The sequence below is a fragment of the Myotis daubentonii genome, chromosome 10 (assembly GCF_963259705.1).
Source record: "Myotis daubentonii chromosome 10, mMyoDau2.1, whole genome shotgun sequence".
In the NCBI taxonomy this organism is placed as follows: domain Eukaryota; kingdom Metazoa; phylum Chordata; class Mammalia; order Chiroptera; family Vespertilionidae; genus Myotis; species Myotis daubentonii.
This window is the reverse complement of record NC_081849.1, coordinates 6,972,971-6,993,081: the sequence shown is the minus strand read 5'-3', so window position 1 is coordinate 6,993,081 and position 20,111 is coordinate 6,972,971. Positions and strand designations below refer to the sequence as shown.

Sequence of the window (20,111 nt, the reverse complement as noted above, 5' to 3'; positions counted from 1 at the left end):
TTAGGCTCAGAGCTAGATGCTGGAGGCCAGTGGTCGGCAAACTCATTAGTCAACAGAGCCAAATAGCAACAGTACAACGACTGAAATTTCTTTTGAGAGCCAAATTTTTTAAACTTAAACTATATAGGTAGTTTGCTTCTTCTTTGTAGCCATGTCAAACAGGGCACCTAAAAAAATGTTTCATTTTATAATAATAATAAAGCCACCAACACAAAATAATTACAATTCTTAAATTGATGACAAAAATACCTGTAGGATTTGCAGCTGGTTGGAAAAATACAGGTAACTTTATGCTTCGAGTAGGTACTTTTGTCACCCGCCTGTGCCGTGTCTCCCGTCGCCCGACTGCCCGACACCCCCCACTTCTTCTAACGCCACTTCTTCAAAATAGACTCCCCCAGGCCGAAAACCGACTTCTGCGCATGGGCCACGAAGGTTCAATTGCACTGTACATGCGCGCCCGCACATAGTATTTTGTGGAAGAGCCACACTCAAGGGGCCAAAGAGCCACATGTGGCTCGTGAGCCGCGGTTTGCTGACCACTGCCCTAGGGAGCTTGCAGTTAAGAAGGAACTTTTGTTTTTTTAAATATATTTTATTGATTTTTTTACAGATTAGAAGGGAGAGGGATAGAAACATCAATGAGAGAGAAACATCGATCAGCTGCCTCCTGCACACCCCCTACTGGGGATGTGCCCGAAACCAAGGTACATGCCCTTGACCGGAATCGAACCTGGGACCCTTGAGTCCGCAGGCCGACGCTCTAGCCACTGAGCCAAACCGGTTAGGGCACGAAGGAACTTTAAAAAGGTGAACAAACCATGGCATTTAGGTGGTAAGTGCCTTAAAAGAAGTGACTTGTGCCTGCTACTGGAATTCCTGGATGGGGACCTCACTTGTCATAGCATAACCAAGCGCATGAATTCTGGGAGCAAACTGCCTGCATTCAAACCCCAATGCTACCATTTACAGTGTGTGACCTGGAAAAAATACATTCTCTCCTCTGTAAAGTGGGACTGATGATAGTACTTACCTCATATGGTTCTTAGAAGGATTAGAGTTTTGTTGGTTTGTTTTTGTGTTTTGGTTAATTCTCACCCGAGGATATTTTTTCCATTGATTTTTTTTTTGAAAATTAGATATTTACTATTTATTAGAGCATCAAAAATATGAAATATTTAGACATGAATCTGAGAAAAGGTGTAAAATATCTAAACAGTAAAAATTATAAAACACTGCTAAATTAAGATCTAAATAAATGAATACATTTACAATGTTCATGAGTCAAAAGACGATATAGTTACAATGTCAGTTATTCCAAAATTGATCTACAGATTCAATACAATCTCAATAAAAATCTTAGGATATGTTTTGTAGAAATTGACAAATCGGTTCTAAAATTCACATGGAAATGCAAAGGACCTAGAACGGCCTAAACAATTTTGGCAAAAAACAAAGTAGGATGACTGACACTACATGGCTTCCATTAAGGCAGTGTGTTAATGGCATCAAAATAGACAAGTAGATCAATGCAACAAAACAGAATCTAGTTCTGGGCCCCACAGACATGGACAACTGATTTGAGGCAATGGTGCAAAGGCAACTCAGTAGAAAAGGAACCATGCTTTCAAAAAATGGTGCTACAATAGGTGACCCATTTAAAAGGGAAAGGAGAGAGGAACTTAGGTCCACACCTCACATCCTATACAAAATTTAATTCAAAACAGATGATGGATCTAAATGTAAAATTTTAAGTTATAAAAACAGGAAGGAACCATAGGAGAAAGCCTTTATACACTTGGGTAAGGCAAATATTTCTAAAATATGATACTAAACCCACAATCCATAAAAGAACTGAAAAATTGGACCTCATCAATATTGAAATCTTATGTTCTTCAAAAGCTGCTGTTAAGAGAATTGAAAAGACAAACCACAAGCCGGGAGAAAATATTTGGAAATCACCTCTATGAAAGAGGACTTGTGTTGATAATATATAAAGACCTCTTACATATCAATAAAAAGAAAACCCAATTAAAACATAGGCAGAAAATATGAACACCAATGATATTTTTAGAGAGAGTGAGACAGGGAGAGAGAAACATCAAGGTGGGAAAGACATAATCAATTAGTTGCCTCCCACACACGCCCAGACTGGCGTGGGGGATCAAGCCTGCAAGCCAGGTACAGGCATGCCCTTGACTGAGACCCTTCAGTCGAGAGCCGATGTTCTAACTACTGGCTAGGGCAGGATTAGAGTTTAATTCTTTTAAACTGGCTAATAGTTACTTAACCAAAGTTCTGATAGGCTTCCTTTTGCCTTTTCTGCTACTAGTAGAAGCCTTGCCTAAGTATACACTGAATATTTATTTTATTTAATACATTTGACAAATAGTAAGCATCTACTCTGGACAGAAGCATTGTTTTAGGTAAAGAATATAGACAATAGCTAAGCAAAGCCTTTCTTCTAAGCACCTGTCTAAAATATGCCTCCCTCTCCCAGCCTCATTAAAATGTCTGGTTATGGGCAGGCTACAGGTTACAGAGAACTAACATTTATTATGCCCTTTCATCTATGCAATTCCATTTAATCTCCCCCAACAGCCCCCAAGGTGGGTATTATTACCATTTTACATACTGGAAACAAAGGTACAGAGCTGCTAATAACACATCACTGCCAGTAGGAGACAGTGGCAGGATTTAAGGCTGAAATTCGCTGGTTCCAGAACTCCAGCTCTAAAATGGCTCAGGTTAGCAAGAGAAAGACTACCACCAGTTAGATACTTCAAGAAGCCACCTACATAGCCACCAATCATCTCCAGGATTTCTCATGAATCAACAGTTGCTTGGCAGTCTTCCTTCAGCACAGCATGAGTGGCTTAGGAAACTTGTTGGCCACTTAGAAGTTCTGCCATTCTCACCCAGGGTTTACTTATCTTTCAGGGAACAGATCTGGCAATGAGGGGAGAAGAAATGGGGAAATGGAGAGAGAGAGAGAGAGAGAGAGAGAGGTAGGTAGAGTAGGAAGGACTGGCTAAATATGAAAAATCACTGAAGGTCAGTGCTGCAAGCAAGAACACTTGGTCTGAACTCGTTATTTATTTATTTATTTTATTGATTTTTTTTTTTTACAGAGAGGAAGGGAGAGACAGAGAGTTAGAGACATCAATCAGCTGCCTCCTGCACACCTCCCACCGGGGATGTGCCCACAACCCAGACACATGCCCTTGACCAGAATCGAACCCGGGACCCTTCAGTCCGCAGGCCAACGCTCTATCCACTGAGCCAAACCGGTTTCGGCTGAACTCGTCATTTAAATATGAAGAAATGAGACCCACGGAAGGAAACGTCTCATCCAGAATTACCTAGGAACTCAGTGAGAAGGGTGTGGAACTGTGCTGTTCAATGTGGTAGCCCAGGGGTGGGCAAACTTTTTGACTCGAGGGCCACAATGGGTTCTTAAACTGAACCGGAGGGCCGGAACAAAAGCGTGGATGGAGTGTTTGTGTGAACTAATATAAATTCAAAGTAAACATCATTACATAAAAGGGTACGGTCTTTTTTTTTTTTAGTTTTATTCATTTCAAACGGGCCGGATACGGCCCGCAAGCCATAGTTTGCCCACGGCTGTGGTAGCCTCTGGCTATGGAGCACTTGAACTTGGACCTGAAATGTGACTAGTGTGAATTGAGATAAGCTGTATCAAATATGCATTCAATTTCAAAGACTGCATATGGGGGCGGGGGGGAGGATGTAAAATATGTCAACTTTTTATATTGGTTATATGTTGAAATAATATTTTGGAACCCAGCCTGCGTGACTTAGTGGTTGAATGTCGCCCTGATCTATGAACCAGGAGATCACAGTTTGATTCCCAGTCATGGCACATGCCTGGGTTTCAGGCTCCATCCCCAGTAGGGGGCGTGCAGGAGGCAGCCCATCAATGATTCCCTCCCATCATTGATGGTTCTATCTCCTTCTCCCTCTCCCTTCCTCTCTGAAATCAGTAAAAATATATATATTAAAAAATGAAATATTTTGGATATATTTAGTACTATAATAAAACATATATAAGAAAAATTTAAATTACATATATGGCTCACGTTTGTGGCTCAGATTATATTTCTATTGGACAATGCTTCTCTGGAACCTATTATCATCCCACGTCCATGACGTGATTGTCCCTATTCTCCTTTCTAGAGTTTCTTCTAACAAGTCATTTACCACCTTTTATGTGCCAGCTGCTGAGGGGAGCTCAAGTTGTGGTCTGAGGATAAGATCAAAACGCAGCAAAGGAGAGCAGTCCTGGTGAGTTCTATCTTATATTCTTCCTAGAATGATGGTTCTTAAACTCTATTAGCTCTGGTGTTCCCTTTTAATAGCAAACACTTTTAGAAAATATATTTCACTTACATGAATGTTCAATAGGGCAATTTTTTTTCTTAATATGTTTTCATTGATTTCAGAGAGAGGAAGGGAGGAGAGAGATAGGAACATCAGTGATGAGAGAATCATTGATTGGCCCTCAACTGGGGATGGAGTCTAAACCCGGGCATGTGCCCTGAGCGGGATTGGAACTGTGATTGCCGGTTCATGGGTCCACGCTCAACCACTGAGCCACACGGGCTGGGCCCTAGGACGTGGTAAAGGCCCGGGACAGACCATTGTTACTGGTGTGATACTGTCTTACAATCTGCAAGGCATCTGACGTTCTTGGCTCTTCCCCTCGAACATTTGGCAACAAAGTTGCTCCTGCACACCTCCCGCTTGCCCAGAGGGATGTGCCGTCCTGGCCGGGGCCTCCGTGGTTGCCAGGGGCCCCGCCGGCCCCGGGCTGTGTTCCCCCCTCTCGGGCCCTAGCTGCCCCGGCCTCCCCACTTCTTCTCTCAGCCAGCCTCTCTCCTCTTTCTGGGCTCTGCTTTTTACCTGGAAATCTCACATTTCGTTTGGGTGACTCACTGAAACTCTGGATTCTCAGCCTTCCCAAATTCCCAGTCTAATTCGTCCTGTCGTGCTTTCCCACTGGACTCGCCGTGTCCGCCGTGGCACGTGTGACAGCTCGGGACATCTGCCCGCGGGTGTTCTGCCGGTCAGCGTGAGTTTAGCGTCGACTCTCAGCTCCCGAGGGAGGGACCACGCCCACCCGCCCGGCCGGTCACTCGGCACCCACGACGATGGCCGGCAACTTCCAGGCCAACACCTGGCCGCCTGACGGAGCGGAGCGGCGGGTTCCGGGCCGCGGGGGCAGTCCCGGGGCGGACACGCGATCACTGGGGGGCACTTTCCTGGGCGGGCGGGAGTTGGGGTGGGAGGTTTGCGGCCCCCCAGGGCCACTCGGAGGAGCGGCTGTGGGGCGCACGCCGGCTCGAGAGGGGCGGCGGCACGCGGTCCCGAGGAGGAGCCGGCAGACCATAGAGAGGGCGCGGCGGAGCGAGCGGCCGGATGCGGTCACCATAGAGACGGGCTGACAGCGGGCGGAAGAGGAAGGAGGGGCCGGCCGTGAGGTGGCAGCGGCCGCGGCGGAGCCGGCGCCTCGGCGGGACCTGGGGTCTGTTCCTCCTTCCCGCCCTGCCCCCGCCCCACGCCCTCGCCCGGTCCCGGGGACGGCGCTGCTCGCGGCGGTCGCATCCTCCCCGCCTCGCCCCGGGCCTGCTCCCGGCCTCCCCCTGCGCCCCGCGGAAGCCCCGGGCACGGGGTCCTTGCCCTCCTCTCAGGCCCCCGCCCTCGGCAGCTCCGTGACGCAGCCGGTTTTGTTCGTTTGGAGGCTAACAGCTAACAGTCGCCTTGAGCCTTCTTTCCAGGACTGGGATGGGTGCGTGATCGCAGAGGGAGCACCGCGGCCGGCCTGTCCAGAACCCGCGTGGCCTCGAGCCGCTCCTCGGCCTCTCGGTTCGGTTTGGCGTGGGAACCTGGGGCCTTGGGACGCCCGGACAGCGAGGGGCTCTGACACCGCCCTCCGCAGCTGCTGCCAGTTGCCTCCTGTCCTCCCGGAGAGGGAGGTGGCAGCACCCGCCTCTGAGCATCTGGGCTTGGGGAAGGAGGTGCTGCAAAATGGCCCCGGCAGCCACCGTGCCCCTGTGAGCGCTGGGGGCTGGGGCTCGCTCTCTGCCCCTCGTTTGGGTGGGCAGAGCTTCCGTGTGCCATGCCAGTGGCTCTCGCCCCCTCCTGAGCGGGCGGAGGGTCCCTCCCGCCCCGTGTTTCCTTGGCACTCGGGAGCGGAGTAGGAAGAGGCCGGATCCCTTTCAGCAGCCTGAGTGAGGCCGCCAGGCCAGGCCCCGGGGCAGGGTAGGGGGCAGCGCCTCGGGGGGCGCCCTGTTCTGATGCAGCAGGTGCTTCCCCCTGCCCCTTCTACAGCAGCTGCTGCTGGCTCCTGACTTGGTCGACAGGTGTGCGTGGGCCTTTTGGGTTACGTTTGGCAGGAGTGAGTGGTGTTGCCTCCCTTTTCTACGGGAAGACAGGCCGTAAGCCGTTAGTGGGCGAATTGGAGTCTAATATTTATTACCGTCTGGACTGAGGGTTAGATCTGGCACTTTGATAACTGGAGACCAGCCAGACAGGATTGTGAAGACGGGACCGTCCAGCTTCCTGGGGATGCTGGGCCTGGAAGCAAACACGCCTTGTTCTGCTGCTGAGCTCATGGGCCCCAGGTTCCCCGGTTAAAACTGCATGCCTACCACTGGCCTGGCACCCGTCAACCCACTGCGTGATCCTTGAGGCTGTGCCCTCCGGAGCATGCGCACAGCAGGGCCTACCACCATGCGACTGAGCTCCCTGTTGGCTCTTCTGCGACCAGCGCTGCCCCTCATCCTGGGGCTGTCTCTGGGATGCAGCCTGAGCCTCTTGCGGGTTTCCTGGATCCAGGGTGAGGGAGAAGATCCCTGTGTAGAGGCTGTGGGGGAACCAGGAGGCCTGCAGAATCCTGACTCAAGAATTGGGCTTGACCAAAGTGATGAAGAGTTCAAACCCCGGATTGTCCCCTACTATAGGGATCCCAACAAGCCTTACAAGAAGGTGCTGAGGTGAGAGCTGCATGCGTGCATAGCCCCCGACCCCACTTTAGGGCTGCTCTAAGGCCTTGCCTCTGCCTTCAGTGGTAATGTGTGTTGGGCCCCGTGGAGCAATTCTTACCATCGTGGTTCTATTTCTTTCTTCCCCGCTTCCTCAGACTAAGAAAGTCTCACCTATTGGTGTTCCATTAGTGCTGGATGTTCTTAGATAGGGTAGGAATTGCATCTACTTCGTCTAGTCCATCATTAGTAAACCCCTCCCCAATGCCAGCTGTTCAGAGGATGCTTACTCCAGGAGCTAATTAATACTGATGAGGAGGTCTCTTGCTTCTCTTTTCTCACCTCCAACTACCTCATTTCTAGAGGGATGTGTATGCTATACAACCTGGGTTCCTGAGATGAGGGAGCTGACCCTTGACAGACTGGTCTCTCCACAGGACTCGGTACATCCAGACAGAGCTGGGCTCTCGGGAGCGGTTGCTGGTGGCGGTCCTGACTTCCCGGGCCACGCTGTCCACTTTGGCCGTGGCCGTGAACCGCACAGTGGCCCACCACTTCCCGCGGTTGCTCTACTTCACTGGGCAGCGGGCGGCCCGGGCTCCAGCAGGGATGCAGGTGGTATCTCATGGGGACGAGCGACCGGCCTGGCTCATGTCGGAGACCCTGCGCCATCTCCACACACACTTTGGGGCCGACTACGACTGGTTCTTCATCATGCAGGATGACACGTATGTGCAGGCCCCCCGCCTGGCAGCCCTCGCTGGCCACCTCAGCATCAACCAAGACCTGTATTTGGGCCGGGCGGAGGAGTTCATTGGCGCCGGCGAGCAGGCCCGGTACTGCCATGGGGGCTTTGGCTACCTGTTGTCTCGGAGTCTCCTGCTTCGATTGCGGCCACATCTGGATGGCTGCCGAGGGGACATTCTCAGTGCCCGTCCTGACGAGTGGCTTGGCCGCTGCCTCATCGACTCTCTGGGCATTGGCTGTGTCTCACAGCACCAGGTGACAGCCCTTTCAAGTCAGTTGGGGTCCCTGACAACTTAGTAGTGACTGAGGGATTGGTCTCCAGGCTAGGTGATGCTGGCTCCTTCCCAGCAGCACATGCGGCCTCTGGTTTGCCCTTCACAGATAGGCAGTGTGCCTCTGGCTGCCCTGCTGCCCTCAGGCAGTCTTAGCCCCGGGGGCATCTTGTCAGGGACCCTGTGAGAAGATAAAAGGTACCCCCTCCTCAGTCCTCCATCCATCTGCCCCCCTTACTCCACCCCTTCCCTGACACACGCACAGTCGTGAACAATCTGGGAATGTTCTAGAGATGGCTACGCTCCTGGAGAAGTGAGGTAATCCCTGTTTTAGCCCTGAGAGCTGCCCTGTCTCTGGGACTGGTATCATAGGAGTACTTGCTGGCTCGTGGTGTTCATTCCCTGGAGAAACAGTGGGGCTCTCTGGGGAAGAGGGTACCCTTAGTTGCCTACTGAACATTCTTTTTTCCAAAATTTAGCAGTGAGAGTAAGGCCAAGGTTAAGGGGACACTGGACTGAGCCCCCGCTTCCTCCGTCCTTGCAGCAGCAGTTATGGGGGTGAATGCTGGGTTTGGTCAGGGCTGGTTGAGACGGCAGCCCTCCGTGTGTGGCACTGATTGGTCTGATTGGTCCCTCTAGGGGCAGCAGTATCGCTCATTTGAACTGGCCAAAAATAGAGACCCGGAGAAGGAGGGGAGCCCGGCTTTCCTGAGTGCCTTTGCAGTGCACCCTGTATCGGAGGGGTCCCTCATGTACCGGCTCCACAAGCGCTTCAGCACCCTGGAGCTGGAGCAGACGTACAGCGAAATAGAGCAACTGCAGGTGAGCCGGGTCGGCTGGAGTGAGTGGCAGCTGAGGGGGAGGCTGGTGGGGTAGGAAGAAGCTGACCATACCTACATTTTTTTTATCCTCACCCGAGGCTATTTTTCCATTGATTTTTAGAGAGAGTGGAAGGGAGGGGGAGAGACAGAAAGAAACATTGATGTGAGAGAGACAAGACACATCCATTGGTTGCCTCCCACATATGCCCCGACCAGGGCCGGGGATCAAGCCTGCAAATGAGGTACATGCCCTTGACTGGAATTAAACCCAGGATCCTTTAGTCCTCGGGCCAGTGCTCTATCCACGGAGCCAGACAGGCTAGGGCTAAATTTAAAGCAGCTCCAGAGAGAAGGGGCTCTTGGGTCCAGGCCCATCATCAGATGAGCTCCTGGAAAGACCCGGATGCAGTTAGAAGGATTTGATGGTGAACTGAGAGGGTCAGGGCTCGGAACAGTGCGCCTCTCCCCCAAGGAGGCCACAACCCCAAAGTCCCCTAATTTCTATCACTGTCCTAAAAAAACCAAGGGCTTGAAGAGTATTCTAGTTTATTGTGGGGTTGTCAGAGGGGAAGTAAGGTGCACACAAAGGTGTGTTCTCAGGAGGATGGGGTACTTTGGTTTTGGAGGGGGAGCTGTTGAGCTGTATCTCAGGATGCTTTAAGGTCTGTCTGCCAAAGCACATTCCTCCTCGCCGGCCTCCTCACTGCATCTGTGTACAGGGGGTGTAGTTCCTATGCCGACTGCGTTTGTAGAGGGAGGATGTAAGGTACAGGGAATTGAGTGATTAGCCAAGGGGTACCCCACTAAGTGTCAGGACAGAGCGCAGAGCCCAGGCGGGTCGGGTCCTGAGGACTACCTAGCTCCCCCGGTTTGACTAACTGTGTGTCCCTCCTGCCCTAGGCTCAGATCCGGAACCTGACCGTGCTGACCCCCGAGGGGGAGGCAGGGCTGAGCTGGCCTGTGGGGCTCCCGGCCCCGTTCACACCACGCTCTCGATTTGAGGTGCTGGGCTGGGACTACTTCACAGAACAGCACACCTTCTCCTGTGCAGATGGGGCGCCCAAGTGCCCACTGCAAGGGGCTAGCCGGGCGGACGTGGGCGATGCTGTGGAGACGGCTCTGGAGCAGCTGAATCGGCGCTATCAGCCCCGGCTGCGATTCCAGAAGCAGCGGCTGCTCAATGGCTACCGGCGCTTTGACCCAGCGCGGGGCATGGAGTACACCCTGGACCTACTGCTGGAAGCTGTGACGCAGCGTGGGCACCGGCGGGCTCTGGCCCGCAGGGTCAGCCTGCTTCGGCCGCTGAGTCGAGTGGAAATCCTACCTATGCCCTATGTCACAGAGGCCACCCGTGTGCAGCTGGTGCTGCCGCTCCTGGTGGCGGAAGCTGCTTTGGCCCCTGCTTTCCTCGAGGCCTTTGCGGCCAGCGTTCTGGAGCCACGAGAGCATGTGTTGCTCACCCTCCTGCTGGTCTATGGGCCACAGGAAGGTGGCCGAGGGGCCCTGGACCCGTTTCTCGGGGTGAAGGCTGCAGTGGCCGAGTTGGAGCGACGCTACCCTGGGGCGAGGCTGGCCTGGCTCGCAGTGCGGGCGGAGGCCCCTTCCCAGGTTCGGCTCATGGACGTGGTGTCCAAGAAGCACCCGGTGGACACGCTTTTCTTCCTCACCACTGTGTGGACCCGGCCGGGACCAGAGGTGCTCAACCGCTGCCGCATGAATGCCATCTCTGGCTGGCAGGCCTTCTTCCCCATCCATTTCCAGGAGTTCCACCCCGCCCTGGCACCACAGAGGTCTCCCCCGGGGGCTGGCCCTGACCCCCCATCCCCTCCTGGTGCTGACCCTGCCCGGGGGGCTCCCGGAGGAGGCCGGTTTGACCGCCAGACTTCCGCGGAGGGCTGCTTCTACAATGCCGACTACCTGGCTGCCCGTGCGCGGCTGGCTGCTGAACTGGCAGGCCAGGAAGAGGAGGAAGCCCTGGAGGGGCTGGAGGTGATGGATGTGTTCCTCCGGTTCTCAGGGCTCCACCTCTTCCGAGCCGTGGAGCCAGGGCTGGTGCAGAAGTTCTCCCTGCGGGACTGCAGCCCTCGGCTCAGTGAGGAACTCTACCACCGCTGCCGCCTAAGCAACCTGGAGGGGCTGGCCGGCCGGGCCCAGCTGGCCATGGCCCTGTTCGAGCAAGAGCAGGGCAACAGCACCTAGCCTCGGCCTGCCATGCGGTCCCCTTTCTGCCTCAGCCCCAGGAGGGCAAGGCAAGATGGATGGAGAGCTTGTGGCTGTATTTTTTTAAAATAAGAAAATGTGATTAAAAGTGTCTTCTGCCAAAGTGATTTTAGGTCTAGGGAAACGGAGTCAGGAGAAGAATCTGAGGGAGGGGCTGGGGAGTTTTCCCAGAGGGACCTACTGCCTCCCCCTTCCTCCTCTCTCCCAGTTGCCAATGACCACACGGCTGCTAGCAGATGAATGACCTTTAATCCAGTTCCCCACCTCCCACAGGTGGGCAGAGGGGTGCTGGCAGAGCCTGGGTCAGGCGGCCCTGGCCCGCGGTGCTCATTTGCAGGGCTCCTAGGTGTTGCGCACCACCAGCGACTGCTCCAGCTCCTGCCTGCGCTGCTGGATCTTTAGAGAAATGAGAGCAGGAGCAGGGTTACAGTGTTGCTGGTGAGTGACAGAACGACCCCAACCGCCCGCTGCCCACCCTGGAAGAGCATCTGGGAGCAGGGAGGGCTCCCAGGAGGTGAGGGACATGGTGGAGTGGCAAAGGCGCCGGAGGCTGAGGAAGGAAGTTTCTCAGTGAGGAGGGGCCTAAGGTGCCCGGGCCCCTTCACACCTTGCAGTAGAAGTAGCGGCTGACCGCTTCCTGAGACCAGGGCTGGTGGTAGAACTCAGCCCGGCGCTCCTCCTCAGGGTTGCCTGCCACATCTGTCATCACCTGGGAGGGAGAGTGGAATCAGCCCTGAGCCCGGGCCCTTCCCGCCCCTGTGTACCGCCTTTACTGTCTTCCTGATATGCTTGTCTTCCATCCAGTGCTCCCCAAGTCCCCTTCACCTTGAGGTCCCGGCTCTGGGAGCAGAGCAGGTCTTGGATGTAGCCTTTGGGGTCTCTGGAGAAGCTTAGCATGAAGTCCCTCTGGATCTTGAGCTGGTTTATGGACTCAATCGTCTCATGGATCTACAGGTAGAAAGACAGCAGCTTTCACCTGGCTGTGGTCATGTGGAGGACGGGGGAGGGGAGGCAGGCACGTGGGGGAGGGCTGCTGCTGTCCTTTGAAGAACAGTCCCTGGGCCCAGGCCTCTGCAGTCCCAGGGGAGGGGTAAGTCCTTCATCTCCCCATAGGCCCGTGCTCGTGTCTGTTCTGTCGTACTCTGTCATTTCTGGGTTAACATCCCACTGCAGCTCTGGGCTCTGGCCCCACCTTACTGTCCAGAGCGCTGATCTCCTGCTGGTTGGCCGTGGACAGGAGGAAACTGCTCATCTGCCCCTTCAGTGGCTCCTCCACCTCCACATCAATGTCATAGCACGCCGTCTTCTTCTGGTCCGACGGGTCCACGCTGCCAGGAAGCCCAGCCCTTGGTGTTCACCTGCCCCACAGAGGCCGAGGGCCCCAGGGCAGACGCAGTGGGGGGGAGGGGGCATTGGGATGGGAGGGACAGGCAGGACAGGAGGAAATGATTCCCCGGTCTGAGGAGCAAGCCGGGACCTCACCTGATGACGTGATTGATGACAATTGGGTCAGGGGGCAACAGCAGGGCTGTGAGGCGTTGGGGAATCTCAGAAAACTTCAGCCGGGGACAATCAAAAATCTGAGGCAGGAGGAAGAGGTCACTCTTTTGTGCTTGGAAAGAGCATAACTACAGCTCTAGATCCATTCTGGAAAGGCCACAAGAAGCCAGGAGCATCTGATTCACGGGTCTGAAACTAGGGGCCCATGGGCTGGTGCGGTGCAGTGGTTGGGGATGGACCCTGGGTCTGCCTGCCTAGATACCAATCCTGCTCCCACCACTTACTCTGCAGCCTGAGCAAGTTACTTAATGACTCAGACCTCAGTTTCTTCATCTCTACAATGGGGATAATAGTAGTACCCCCTCTCTCAGGGTTGTGGTTAGAATTCAGTGCATCAGTACACTCAACGTGCTTGGAACATACCTGCCTGACACGTGGTATGTGCTCAATAAACATCAACTGTTCTTTTTACTCCTCAGGTTTATCTGCTGTATTTATTTAAAATGTATGAAGAATAATCTCAACTGCCCTGGCTGGTTGCTCAGTGGTTAGAGCATCAGCCTGTGGACCGAAGGGTCACGGGTTCAATTCTGGGTCAAGGGCACATACCTCAGTTGCAGGTTCTATCCCCAGCCCCATAAGGGCACATGCAGGAGGCAACCAGTCAATGTGTTTCTCACATTGATGTTTCTCTTTCCCTCTTCCCTCCCACTCTCCCTAAAAAGGTCAATGGGGGAAAATTATTGGCTCAGTGGTTGAATGCTGACCCATGAACCAGGAGATCATGGTTCGATTCGCAGTCAGGGCACATGCCCAGGTTTCAGGCTCGATCCCCAGTAGGGGGTGTGCAGGAAGCAGTGGATTGATGATTCTCTCTCATCACTGATGTTTCTATCTCCCTCTCCCTCCCTCTCGCTGAAATAAAAAATATATTTTAAAAAGATATCCTCAGCCTGGCCAGCATGGCTCAGTGGTCGAGTGTCGTCCTGTGAACCAGGAGGTCACGATTCAATTCCCAGGTTGCAGGCTCGATCCCCAGTGTGGGCTGTGCAGGAGGCAGCAGATCCATGATTCTCTCTCATCATTGATGTTTCTATCTCTCTCTCCCTCTCCCTTCCTCTCTGAAATCAATAAGAATATATTTAAATTAAATAAATAAAAAGATATCCTTGGGTGAGGGTTAAAAAAAAAAATCTCTACTTCAGTAGAATTTTTGTCAAAACCCTTTCAAAGCAATTTGATTTTCCTAACTGCCCAGTGGGTTAGATGGGACAGATGAGGAACAAGGCTCAAAATGGCCAAGTAATTCACCCAGAGTCAGGACCCAGGACCAGACCCCTGAGATCCAACTCTGAGTGCCAAGAATATTACATTCCTGAGAGCTTTGTGGGGTTCCAGACCTCCCTGACCTGGGATGGCGAACATGCAGCACAGAGCTACACCATGGTAGGGCCTGGACTAGGACTCTGGCCTCTGGCTCTGAGAGACTGACTATGGGTTCTAATACCTGAGAATCTAAAGGTCAGGGTGGTATTAGCTTCGTAGAGGCACTTCCCCTACCGGTGACTCTGTCTGCTCCCCACATCCCTGGGCGCAGGGTACCTGCTGGAAATACTTGTCCCCATTGATGTATTCCTTGTCGTGGGAGTCCTGCAGCCTGTTGGTCTTCACATACTGCCACAGGGCCTGCACGATGGCTGAGCGGCTCTGCGTGTGCAAGCCCAGCAGCCGGGCCAGGCGGGGATCCAGTTTGAACTGGGGAGGCTGTGAAAAGGTGACCATGAAAATTAGGGAGTGGAAAGAGTTCAAAGCCAGGCAGCTTGGGACTGGGGTGGAAGTGGGGGGTACGACATGGTGATTGGGCTCCTTGGAAATGTGCTTCTGGAGACAGAGTTAGGATGGGTCTCTTGGGATGCCTACCTTGGGGACCTTCGCCCACCTGTCTAAGAGAAAGGGTGTGGGGGGCCAAAGGGTGTGGGGCACTGGCACGGACCTGGTAGTCCAGCATGAGGAGCAGCGTGCAGCGCACACTCAGGTCCCCCGGCCTCTTCACCTGGAACCCATCCGTCTCCTGGGTGGTGGGCGTCCGGTGCCACTGTCCAGGGGAGAAGAGCTGGGTCACATCACAGGCCCATCTGGGCTGGTGATGCTTGGGGCTCTAGGGTGGTCCCTGGTGCAAACCTGTGCAGCGGATGGGACTGCGGGACTTGGGCCTGTGGAAGGGTGGCAATTCTAGGGCAATGTGGGGCCTGGGTCTTACCTCAACTAGGTGGTTGTCAGGGCCATAAAGGTCTTTGTCTAGTTCAATGACCAAACTCTTGAAGAAGGAAGAGAACTTTCGCTTCTGCTTGCTGGGCTGTGGGAGAAGAACAGGGACTGTGGGGGCAGAACAGGGACCATGGGGGCAGAACGAGTTGGGAGGGGGTGGGGCTGGTTGGGTAGGGCAGCATGGTTAGAAGCAGGCCTCTGCACCTCTGGTCCCTCCAGGCCACCCACCCTGGGCAGGGCTGACTCCCTAACCCTCAGTGCAAACATCTAGTTCTGTCCTCAGTCCAGCCCCATACCCACCCCAGGACACCTGGAGAGACCTGGGCCAAGACGTACGTCATCCAGGAGTTTCCCCTCCACCCGCAGCTCCCAGGAGGCGATGCTGCCGTCAGAATCCTCAGCATCGGGCTTCGCAGGGTTAAACGTATTGGAGATATAGAGACGCAGCTTCCGCTTTTGCTGTAGAAACAAAGAGTGTCCCACAGAGCAAGCACTGTGTGCCCACCCCGCAACCCCACGTCTCCATTCTGGGAACAGGACGTAGAGCGCCTTCCCACCCCTAAACCAAGGCACCTTCATCGGCCTCTTCAGAGCCTCCTGGATGTCCACCCGCTTCCGCATGATGGTTTGATCCAGTTTCCTCTCAAACGCCAGGAGGTCCATGTAAGCCTGGGATTCAGGGACCAGCTCCCGGATCTGGAAGAGGAGGAGCAAGGCAGGGAACAGGGGCTCAGCCAATCTTGTAGGTGGAATGTGTGCGTATCATGTGATTCCAGGTACACAGAGATGGAGGGGAGCTGGCTGGTTCTGGGACTTTTGAGAGTGAGAATGGGACCTCTCCTCAGGACTGCGTGTCCAGCAGTAGCAGCCTCATGTATAGGGACAAAAACTGCTTCTCCCTCCAGAACAGTGGTTCTCAACCTTCCTAATGCCGCGACCCTTTAATACAGTTCCTCATGTTGTGGTGACCCCCAACCATAAAATTATTTTCGTTGCTACTTCATAACTGTAATTTTGCTATTGCTATGAATCGTCATGTAAATATCTGATATGCAGGATGTATTTTCATTGTTACCAATTGAACATAATTAAAGCATAGTGATTAATCACAAAAACAATATGTAATTATATATGTGTTTTCCGATGGTCTTAGGCGACCCCTGTGAAAGGGTCGTTCGACCCCCAAAGGGGTTGCGACCCACAGGTTGAGAACCGCTGCTCTAGGGAGACCCGTGCATTTCATGATTAGGAAGGCCAGAGCCACCATGGACCCCAACAAACTCGGGCTTCACCTCCTCCTCTGGCTCTTTCCTTTGTCACACAGCCTCTGGGCTGTCCTTGGGTGTCTGCAAACTGGCTAGGACCTTGGTGTCCCTGAGACAGTTAGGGGATGTGGCTGCTTGCCTCTGCCCTGGCACCTCACCCAGTTACTCCAACTGATGTCTAAACCAGCTATCCCCCCCGCACCACCGCCCCCCCCACAGCTCAGCATGTGTTTGGACCGCTGCAATGCAGCCCACTGCACCCCAGGCCCAGGATGATACCCCTTTGGGTTCTGTTCCTTCCCTCTATCCCACCCCCTCCCTCTGGCCTGGGGAGCCTCACTTCTTAATTAGCTTTTTAAACAAAAAGTAAAAGTGATTGTGACCGCTGAAGCTCTGCTCCTTAGGGGGAGGGGAGACAAATGAGGTGGGGCAGCAAGGGGTGGGGGTCTTCTGGGGGCTTCTGTGAAAGGCACTCACCCTTTGAGGGAGGATTTTGTCAGCCATCTTCCTCCTCTTGGCACTGTACATTTTTTAAAGAAAAAACCAGGTTACCATGGTAACAGATCTGGGAGTAAGGAGGCCACCTGCTAAATTATCCCCCCTCTCCGCCCGCCTGGCTGGGGTTCCCACAGCCCACTCCTCTGCCTGCTCAAGGGGCAACAACGGTGGTGTGTGGCCTCGTGCTCTGTCCTCTCTAGGGGGGCAGAGGTGACTCCTCCTTTCTCTGGCCTGGGAGCCTCCTTCTGCCCCAGGCATGTGCCCTGACAGGGCCAGACAGTCGTAGACTTAGGGGCTGAGGTGGGGAGCTGCAGAAGTGTTTGGGGAAAGCTGGGAAGGAGAGAGGACAGAGGAGAGGGAGGACGGCCCCTGAGGACTTTCCTATGCTGCCAAACTGGGGGGCACTGTCCAAGGAAGGCAAGCCGACCCCCGGACCCCAATCCCTGGAGCAGGAGGTGATGACATGAAGCTGGTGAGGACTGCACCTCTGCCACCCTGGGCTTGGAGGAGATGCTGAGAGGAGAGGGAGCTGGTGCCCTTGAGACACCTGCCAACAGGGTCCAGGGACACTCTCCTAGGGACTCAGAGAGAGTGTGTGGGGGGGACATTCTCCCCTGGGACGTGACTTCGCGGGGGGGGGGGGAATTGGACTATTCTTGACCAACTAGCTGCTTTTGACTTCCAAATGCACCCCAGAGAATCCTTGGCAAGTGAATAGCCCAGCCTAAAGGATGGCTCTATACTGCCCCCATGTGGTGTTCTCAACTACTGCCCCTCCCTGTCCAGAAATCTATTCTAAGGCTAGACGAGTAGCTTTCATTCAAGGTCTGACTTGTTTTTGTTTGTTTTGTTTTTGTGTTTTTGTTAATCCCCATCCAAGGATATTTTCCCATTGATTTTTAGAGAGAATGGAAGAGAGAGGGAAAGACAGAAAGAAACAATGATGTGAGAGAAACACATCGATTGGTTGCCTCGTGCTCGGGCCCGGGCTGGGGAGGAGCCTGCAACCAAGGTATGTGCCCTTGACTGGAATTGAACCTGGGACCCTTTGGTCCGCAGGCTAATGCTCTACCCACTGAGCAAAACCAGCTAGGGCTGTTTTTGTGTTTTTTAAAAGACATTTTTATTGATTTCAGAGAGGAAGGAAGAGGGGAAGAGAAAGAGAAACATCAGTTATGAAAAAGAATTGATCAGCTACCTCCTGCATGCCCCTCACTGGGGACTGAGTCTGCAACCCAGGCATGTGCCCTCACTGGGAATCGAACCTGTGACCTCAGGTAGACGCTCAGCCATTGAGCCACACCGGCCAGGCAGGTCTGACTTGTTTTGAACAAAGTATCTATGTGAGACTCTCCATTTGCACAAAATAAATCAGGGACTTGTTAACTGTATAACAGGATGATTTATTTTGAAGGAGAATTCACCGTAGGATTCCTATGAACAGGGAATTTTCCTCGATGTGTAAAAAATATTTTATAATGAGGTATAATCCATATTACACATTTTACAGGACTCCATGTGGTGAGCAGAGGGAAGCATGTGTGTTTGGCTAAATAGTGAAACCCAAAGGGGCATTTCTCTTGCCATGCACCAGCAGGGGCTTTGGGGGTGCCACCAGCTGGCCCCAACAAGGACATGGGCTGGCCCTGGGGGCTTGGGGGCAGACCTGGTCCAGAGGCCAGATTATGACAGCTCTTCAATCTTTGAGTGCCTGCGAGCAGGACTGGGCAGAAGACACCCCCTCACCCCAACAGGGCAAATTCCCAAGCTACACACACACACACACACACACACACACACACACACACACACACGCCAGGGATTCGGATTCCCAAGATCTGGAATGGGGCTTTAAACAGTCAAGCCAGAGAATTCTGGGGAAGGTGCACCGGACAACCACAGTTTGAGAAACACAGTCCCACAGCTCTGCTCTCAGGCCTTCTGCCAGCACCCACCCCCCAACCCCAAAGACTGAAGCATCACCCTTAACCTGGGAACAAGGGCTGGAGAGAGGGCTGGAGCAGGTGACAAGGAGAAAGGGCGCTGCGGCCACAGCTCGTCTACGGTGGGCACACAAAGGAGCCAGAGCAGTGCCCCTCACTCCACTTCTCCAGAGGGCATCCCTCCCGGGACGCCTCGGCCCCTGCTGCTCATGCCTCCTCGCCCCTGCCAATCCCGCTCCTCGCCCACCCCGTCCCTGCGGCCCGCCCCCTCCGCGCCGGGCCCCACTCACCTGCGGCTCCGCGCGGGGGCGGTGGGCACTGGCTGGCCCTGGCTCTGGGCCTGGCTCTGGCCGGGCGGAGGCGCTGCTCGCTTGCGGGCGGGCTCCATGCCCGCGGGGGCCAGGCCGGGTCGCACGGCGGGGCTGCCCATGTATGGGGAGCCCGGGGGGCCCATGGGCGCCCCCTGGTGGGGCATCCGGGCTCCAGACGGCATCCCGGGGCGCTGGGTTGGGGAGGGGGGTGGCGGGGGTGAAGCAGAAACAGGCGCCCGCCGGTCAGAGCAGGGCCCGGCTCCAGGCGTCCTGAGCCGCGTCTCCCCCACCCCAAACCCCGGCTGGTGACCCTGCTGCCGCGGCGTGAACGAGGGTGGGAGGGGCAGGGGCGCCGGAACCGCGCGGCTTTGGCGGAGGGGGCTTCGCGTCTCGCTGCAGGAAGCTAACTGCAGCCAGGCAACTGCACGGGGCATCGCCAGCTTCGGATTTGCGGAAGGTACCGCGGAAATGAATATTAATGGCGCCTTTGAACCTTTTCAAAGGATGTGCACATCCACATGCTGCTCCGAAAAACAGACCCGGAGGGTCCTTCCATCCCCACTTGACAGATGAGGCAACCGCGGCTCAAGGAGAGGCGTGACCTCGCCAAGGTCACACGGCTCCTCCTGGCACAGGCAGCCCGAGTGGCCAGTTGGCTGCACCTAGGTCAGGGCCGAGCTCCCCGCTGGGACTCCCGCAGGCCCGCTTCCCTTCATTCCCTGCTTCCCGGGCCGTCTTGCCCTGCACTCGCGCCACTCCCTCCATCTCCACCCTCTCTTCTCTCTGGGCCCAGCTTCTGACCCCTCAGCCCCACCCCCAACCCCCTTCAGCTATTCTAAGCGTCCACACCTAGGGGCTTCGCTGACTCGGTCCATCCCATAATTTGCTCCCAAGGTGAGGCTGGAGGTGGGTCTGGAGGCAACCTGAGAGGCTGAGGTCAAACCCCACCATCACTCTCTGATGGGGGGGAAGGAGGGGAGCCGGGAGGAGCCGGAGATGGGCTGCCACAAGGCTTGGGTAGGTCAAAAGCAGCATATTTCCTCTTAGAATCATCTTTCCTTCCTGTAGGCCTGAATCACCAGAGATGGACTCATCATATAGACCTCCTCTACTTCCCACCCCACCCAGTGAGGTCACAAGTCAGGGTTCAAAGGGGGCTATGGATGGATGAGGCAGGTGTATTCCCTTGACACTATCCAGGTGCTCAGACGGGATGTAAATGAGATGCAAATACACGGAGTGAAGTGTTCCACAGACTTTTG

General features: G+C 54.4%; 2 protein-coding genes across 5 annotated transcripts in view; one reads left to right on the top strand and one right to left on the bottom strand.

The window, feature by feature from the left end:
* The first annotated feature begins 5,465 nt into the window (after nucleotides 1–5,465).
* On the top strand, nucleotides 5,466–13,035 carry CHPF2 (chondroitin polymerizing factor 2). 3 transcript variants are annotated; one of them, XM_059711445.1, is made up of 5 exons: nucleotides 5,471–7,016; nucleotides 7,442–8,006; nucleotides 8,663–8,845; nucleotides 9,745–12,018; nucleotides 12,238–13,035. In XM_059711445.1, the coding sequence occupies exons 1-4, from the start codon at nucleotides 6,730–6,732 to the stop codon at nucleotides 11,041–11,043; spliced, it is 2,334 nt and encodes a 777-aa protein (XP_059567428.1). In that variant the 5' UTR covers nucleotides 5,471–6,729; the 3' UTR covers nucleotides 11,044–12,018; nucleotides 12,238–13,035. The 3 variants fall into 3 exon arrangements, with proteins under 3 accessions (XP_059567429.1, XP_059567428.1, XP_059567430.1); XM_059711447.1 differs by having other exon boundaries at nucleotides 6,884–7,016; nucleotides 7,368–8,006; XM_059711446.1 differs by lacking the exon at nucleotides 8,663–8,845 and having other exon boundaries at nucleotides 5,466–7,016.
* The window catches only part of SMARCD3 (SWI/SNF related, matrix associated, actin dependent regulator of chromatin, subfamily d, member 3), a 38,961-nt gene continuing 30,144 nt past the window's right edge, over nucleotides 11,295–20,111 (bottom strand). For both annotated transcript variants that reach the window (XM_059711452.1, XM_059711450.1), the window contains 12 exons: nucleotides 18,829–19,040; nucleotides 16,575–16,617; nucleotides 15,406–15,528; nucleotides 15,169–15,291; nucleotides 14,825–14,920; nucleotides 14,558–14,659; nucleotides 14,167–14,328; nucleotides 12,547–12,644; nucleotides 12,257–12,392; nucleotides 11,890–12,012; nucleotides 11,672–11,773; nucleotides 11,295–11,460 (listed from right to left, as the gene is read on the bottom strand). In XM_059711452.1, coding sequence (XP_059567435.1) covers nucleotides 11,407–11,460; nucleotides 11,672–11,773; nucleotides 11,890–12,012; nucleotides 12,257–12,392; nucleotides 12,547–12,644; nucleotides 14,167–14,328; nucleotides 14,558–14,659; nucleotides 14,825–14,920; nucleotides 15,169–15,291; nucleotides 15,406–15,528; nucleotides 16,575–16,617; nucleotides 18,829–19,040 — 1,374 coding nt within the window. In that variant the 3' untranslated portion in view covers nucleotides 11,295–11,406. The remainder of the gene's footprint in view (nucleotides 11,461–11,671; nucleotides 11,774–11,889; nucleotides 12,013–12,256; nucleotides 12,393–12,546; nucleotides 12,645–14,166; nucleotides 14,329–14,557; nucleotides 14,660–14,824; nucleotides 14,921–15,168; nucleotides 15,292–15,405; nucleotides 15,529–16,574; nucleotides 16,618–18,828; nucleotides 19,041–20,111) is intronic.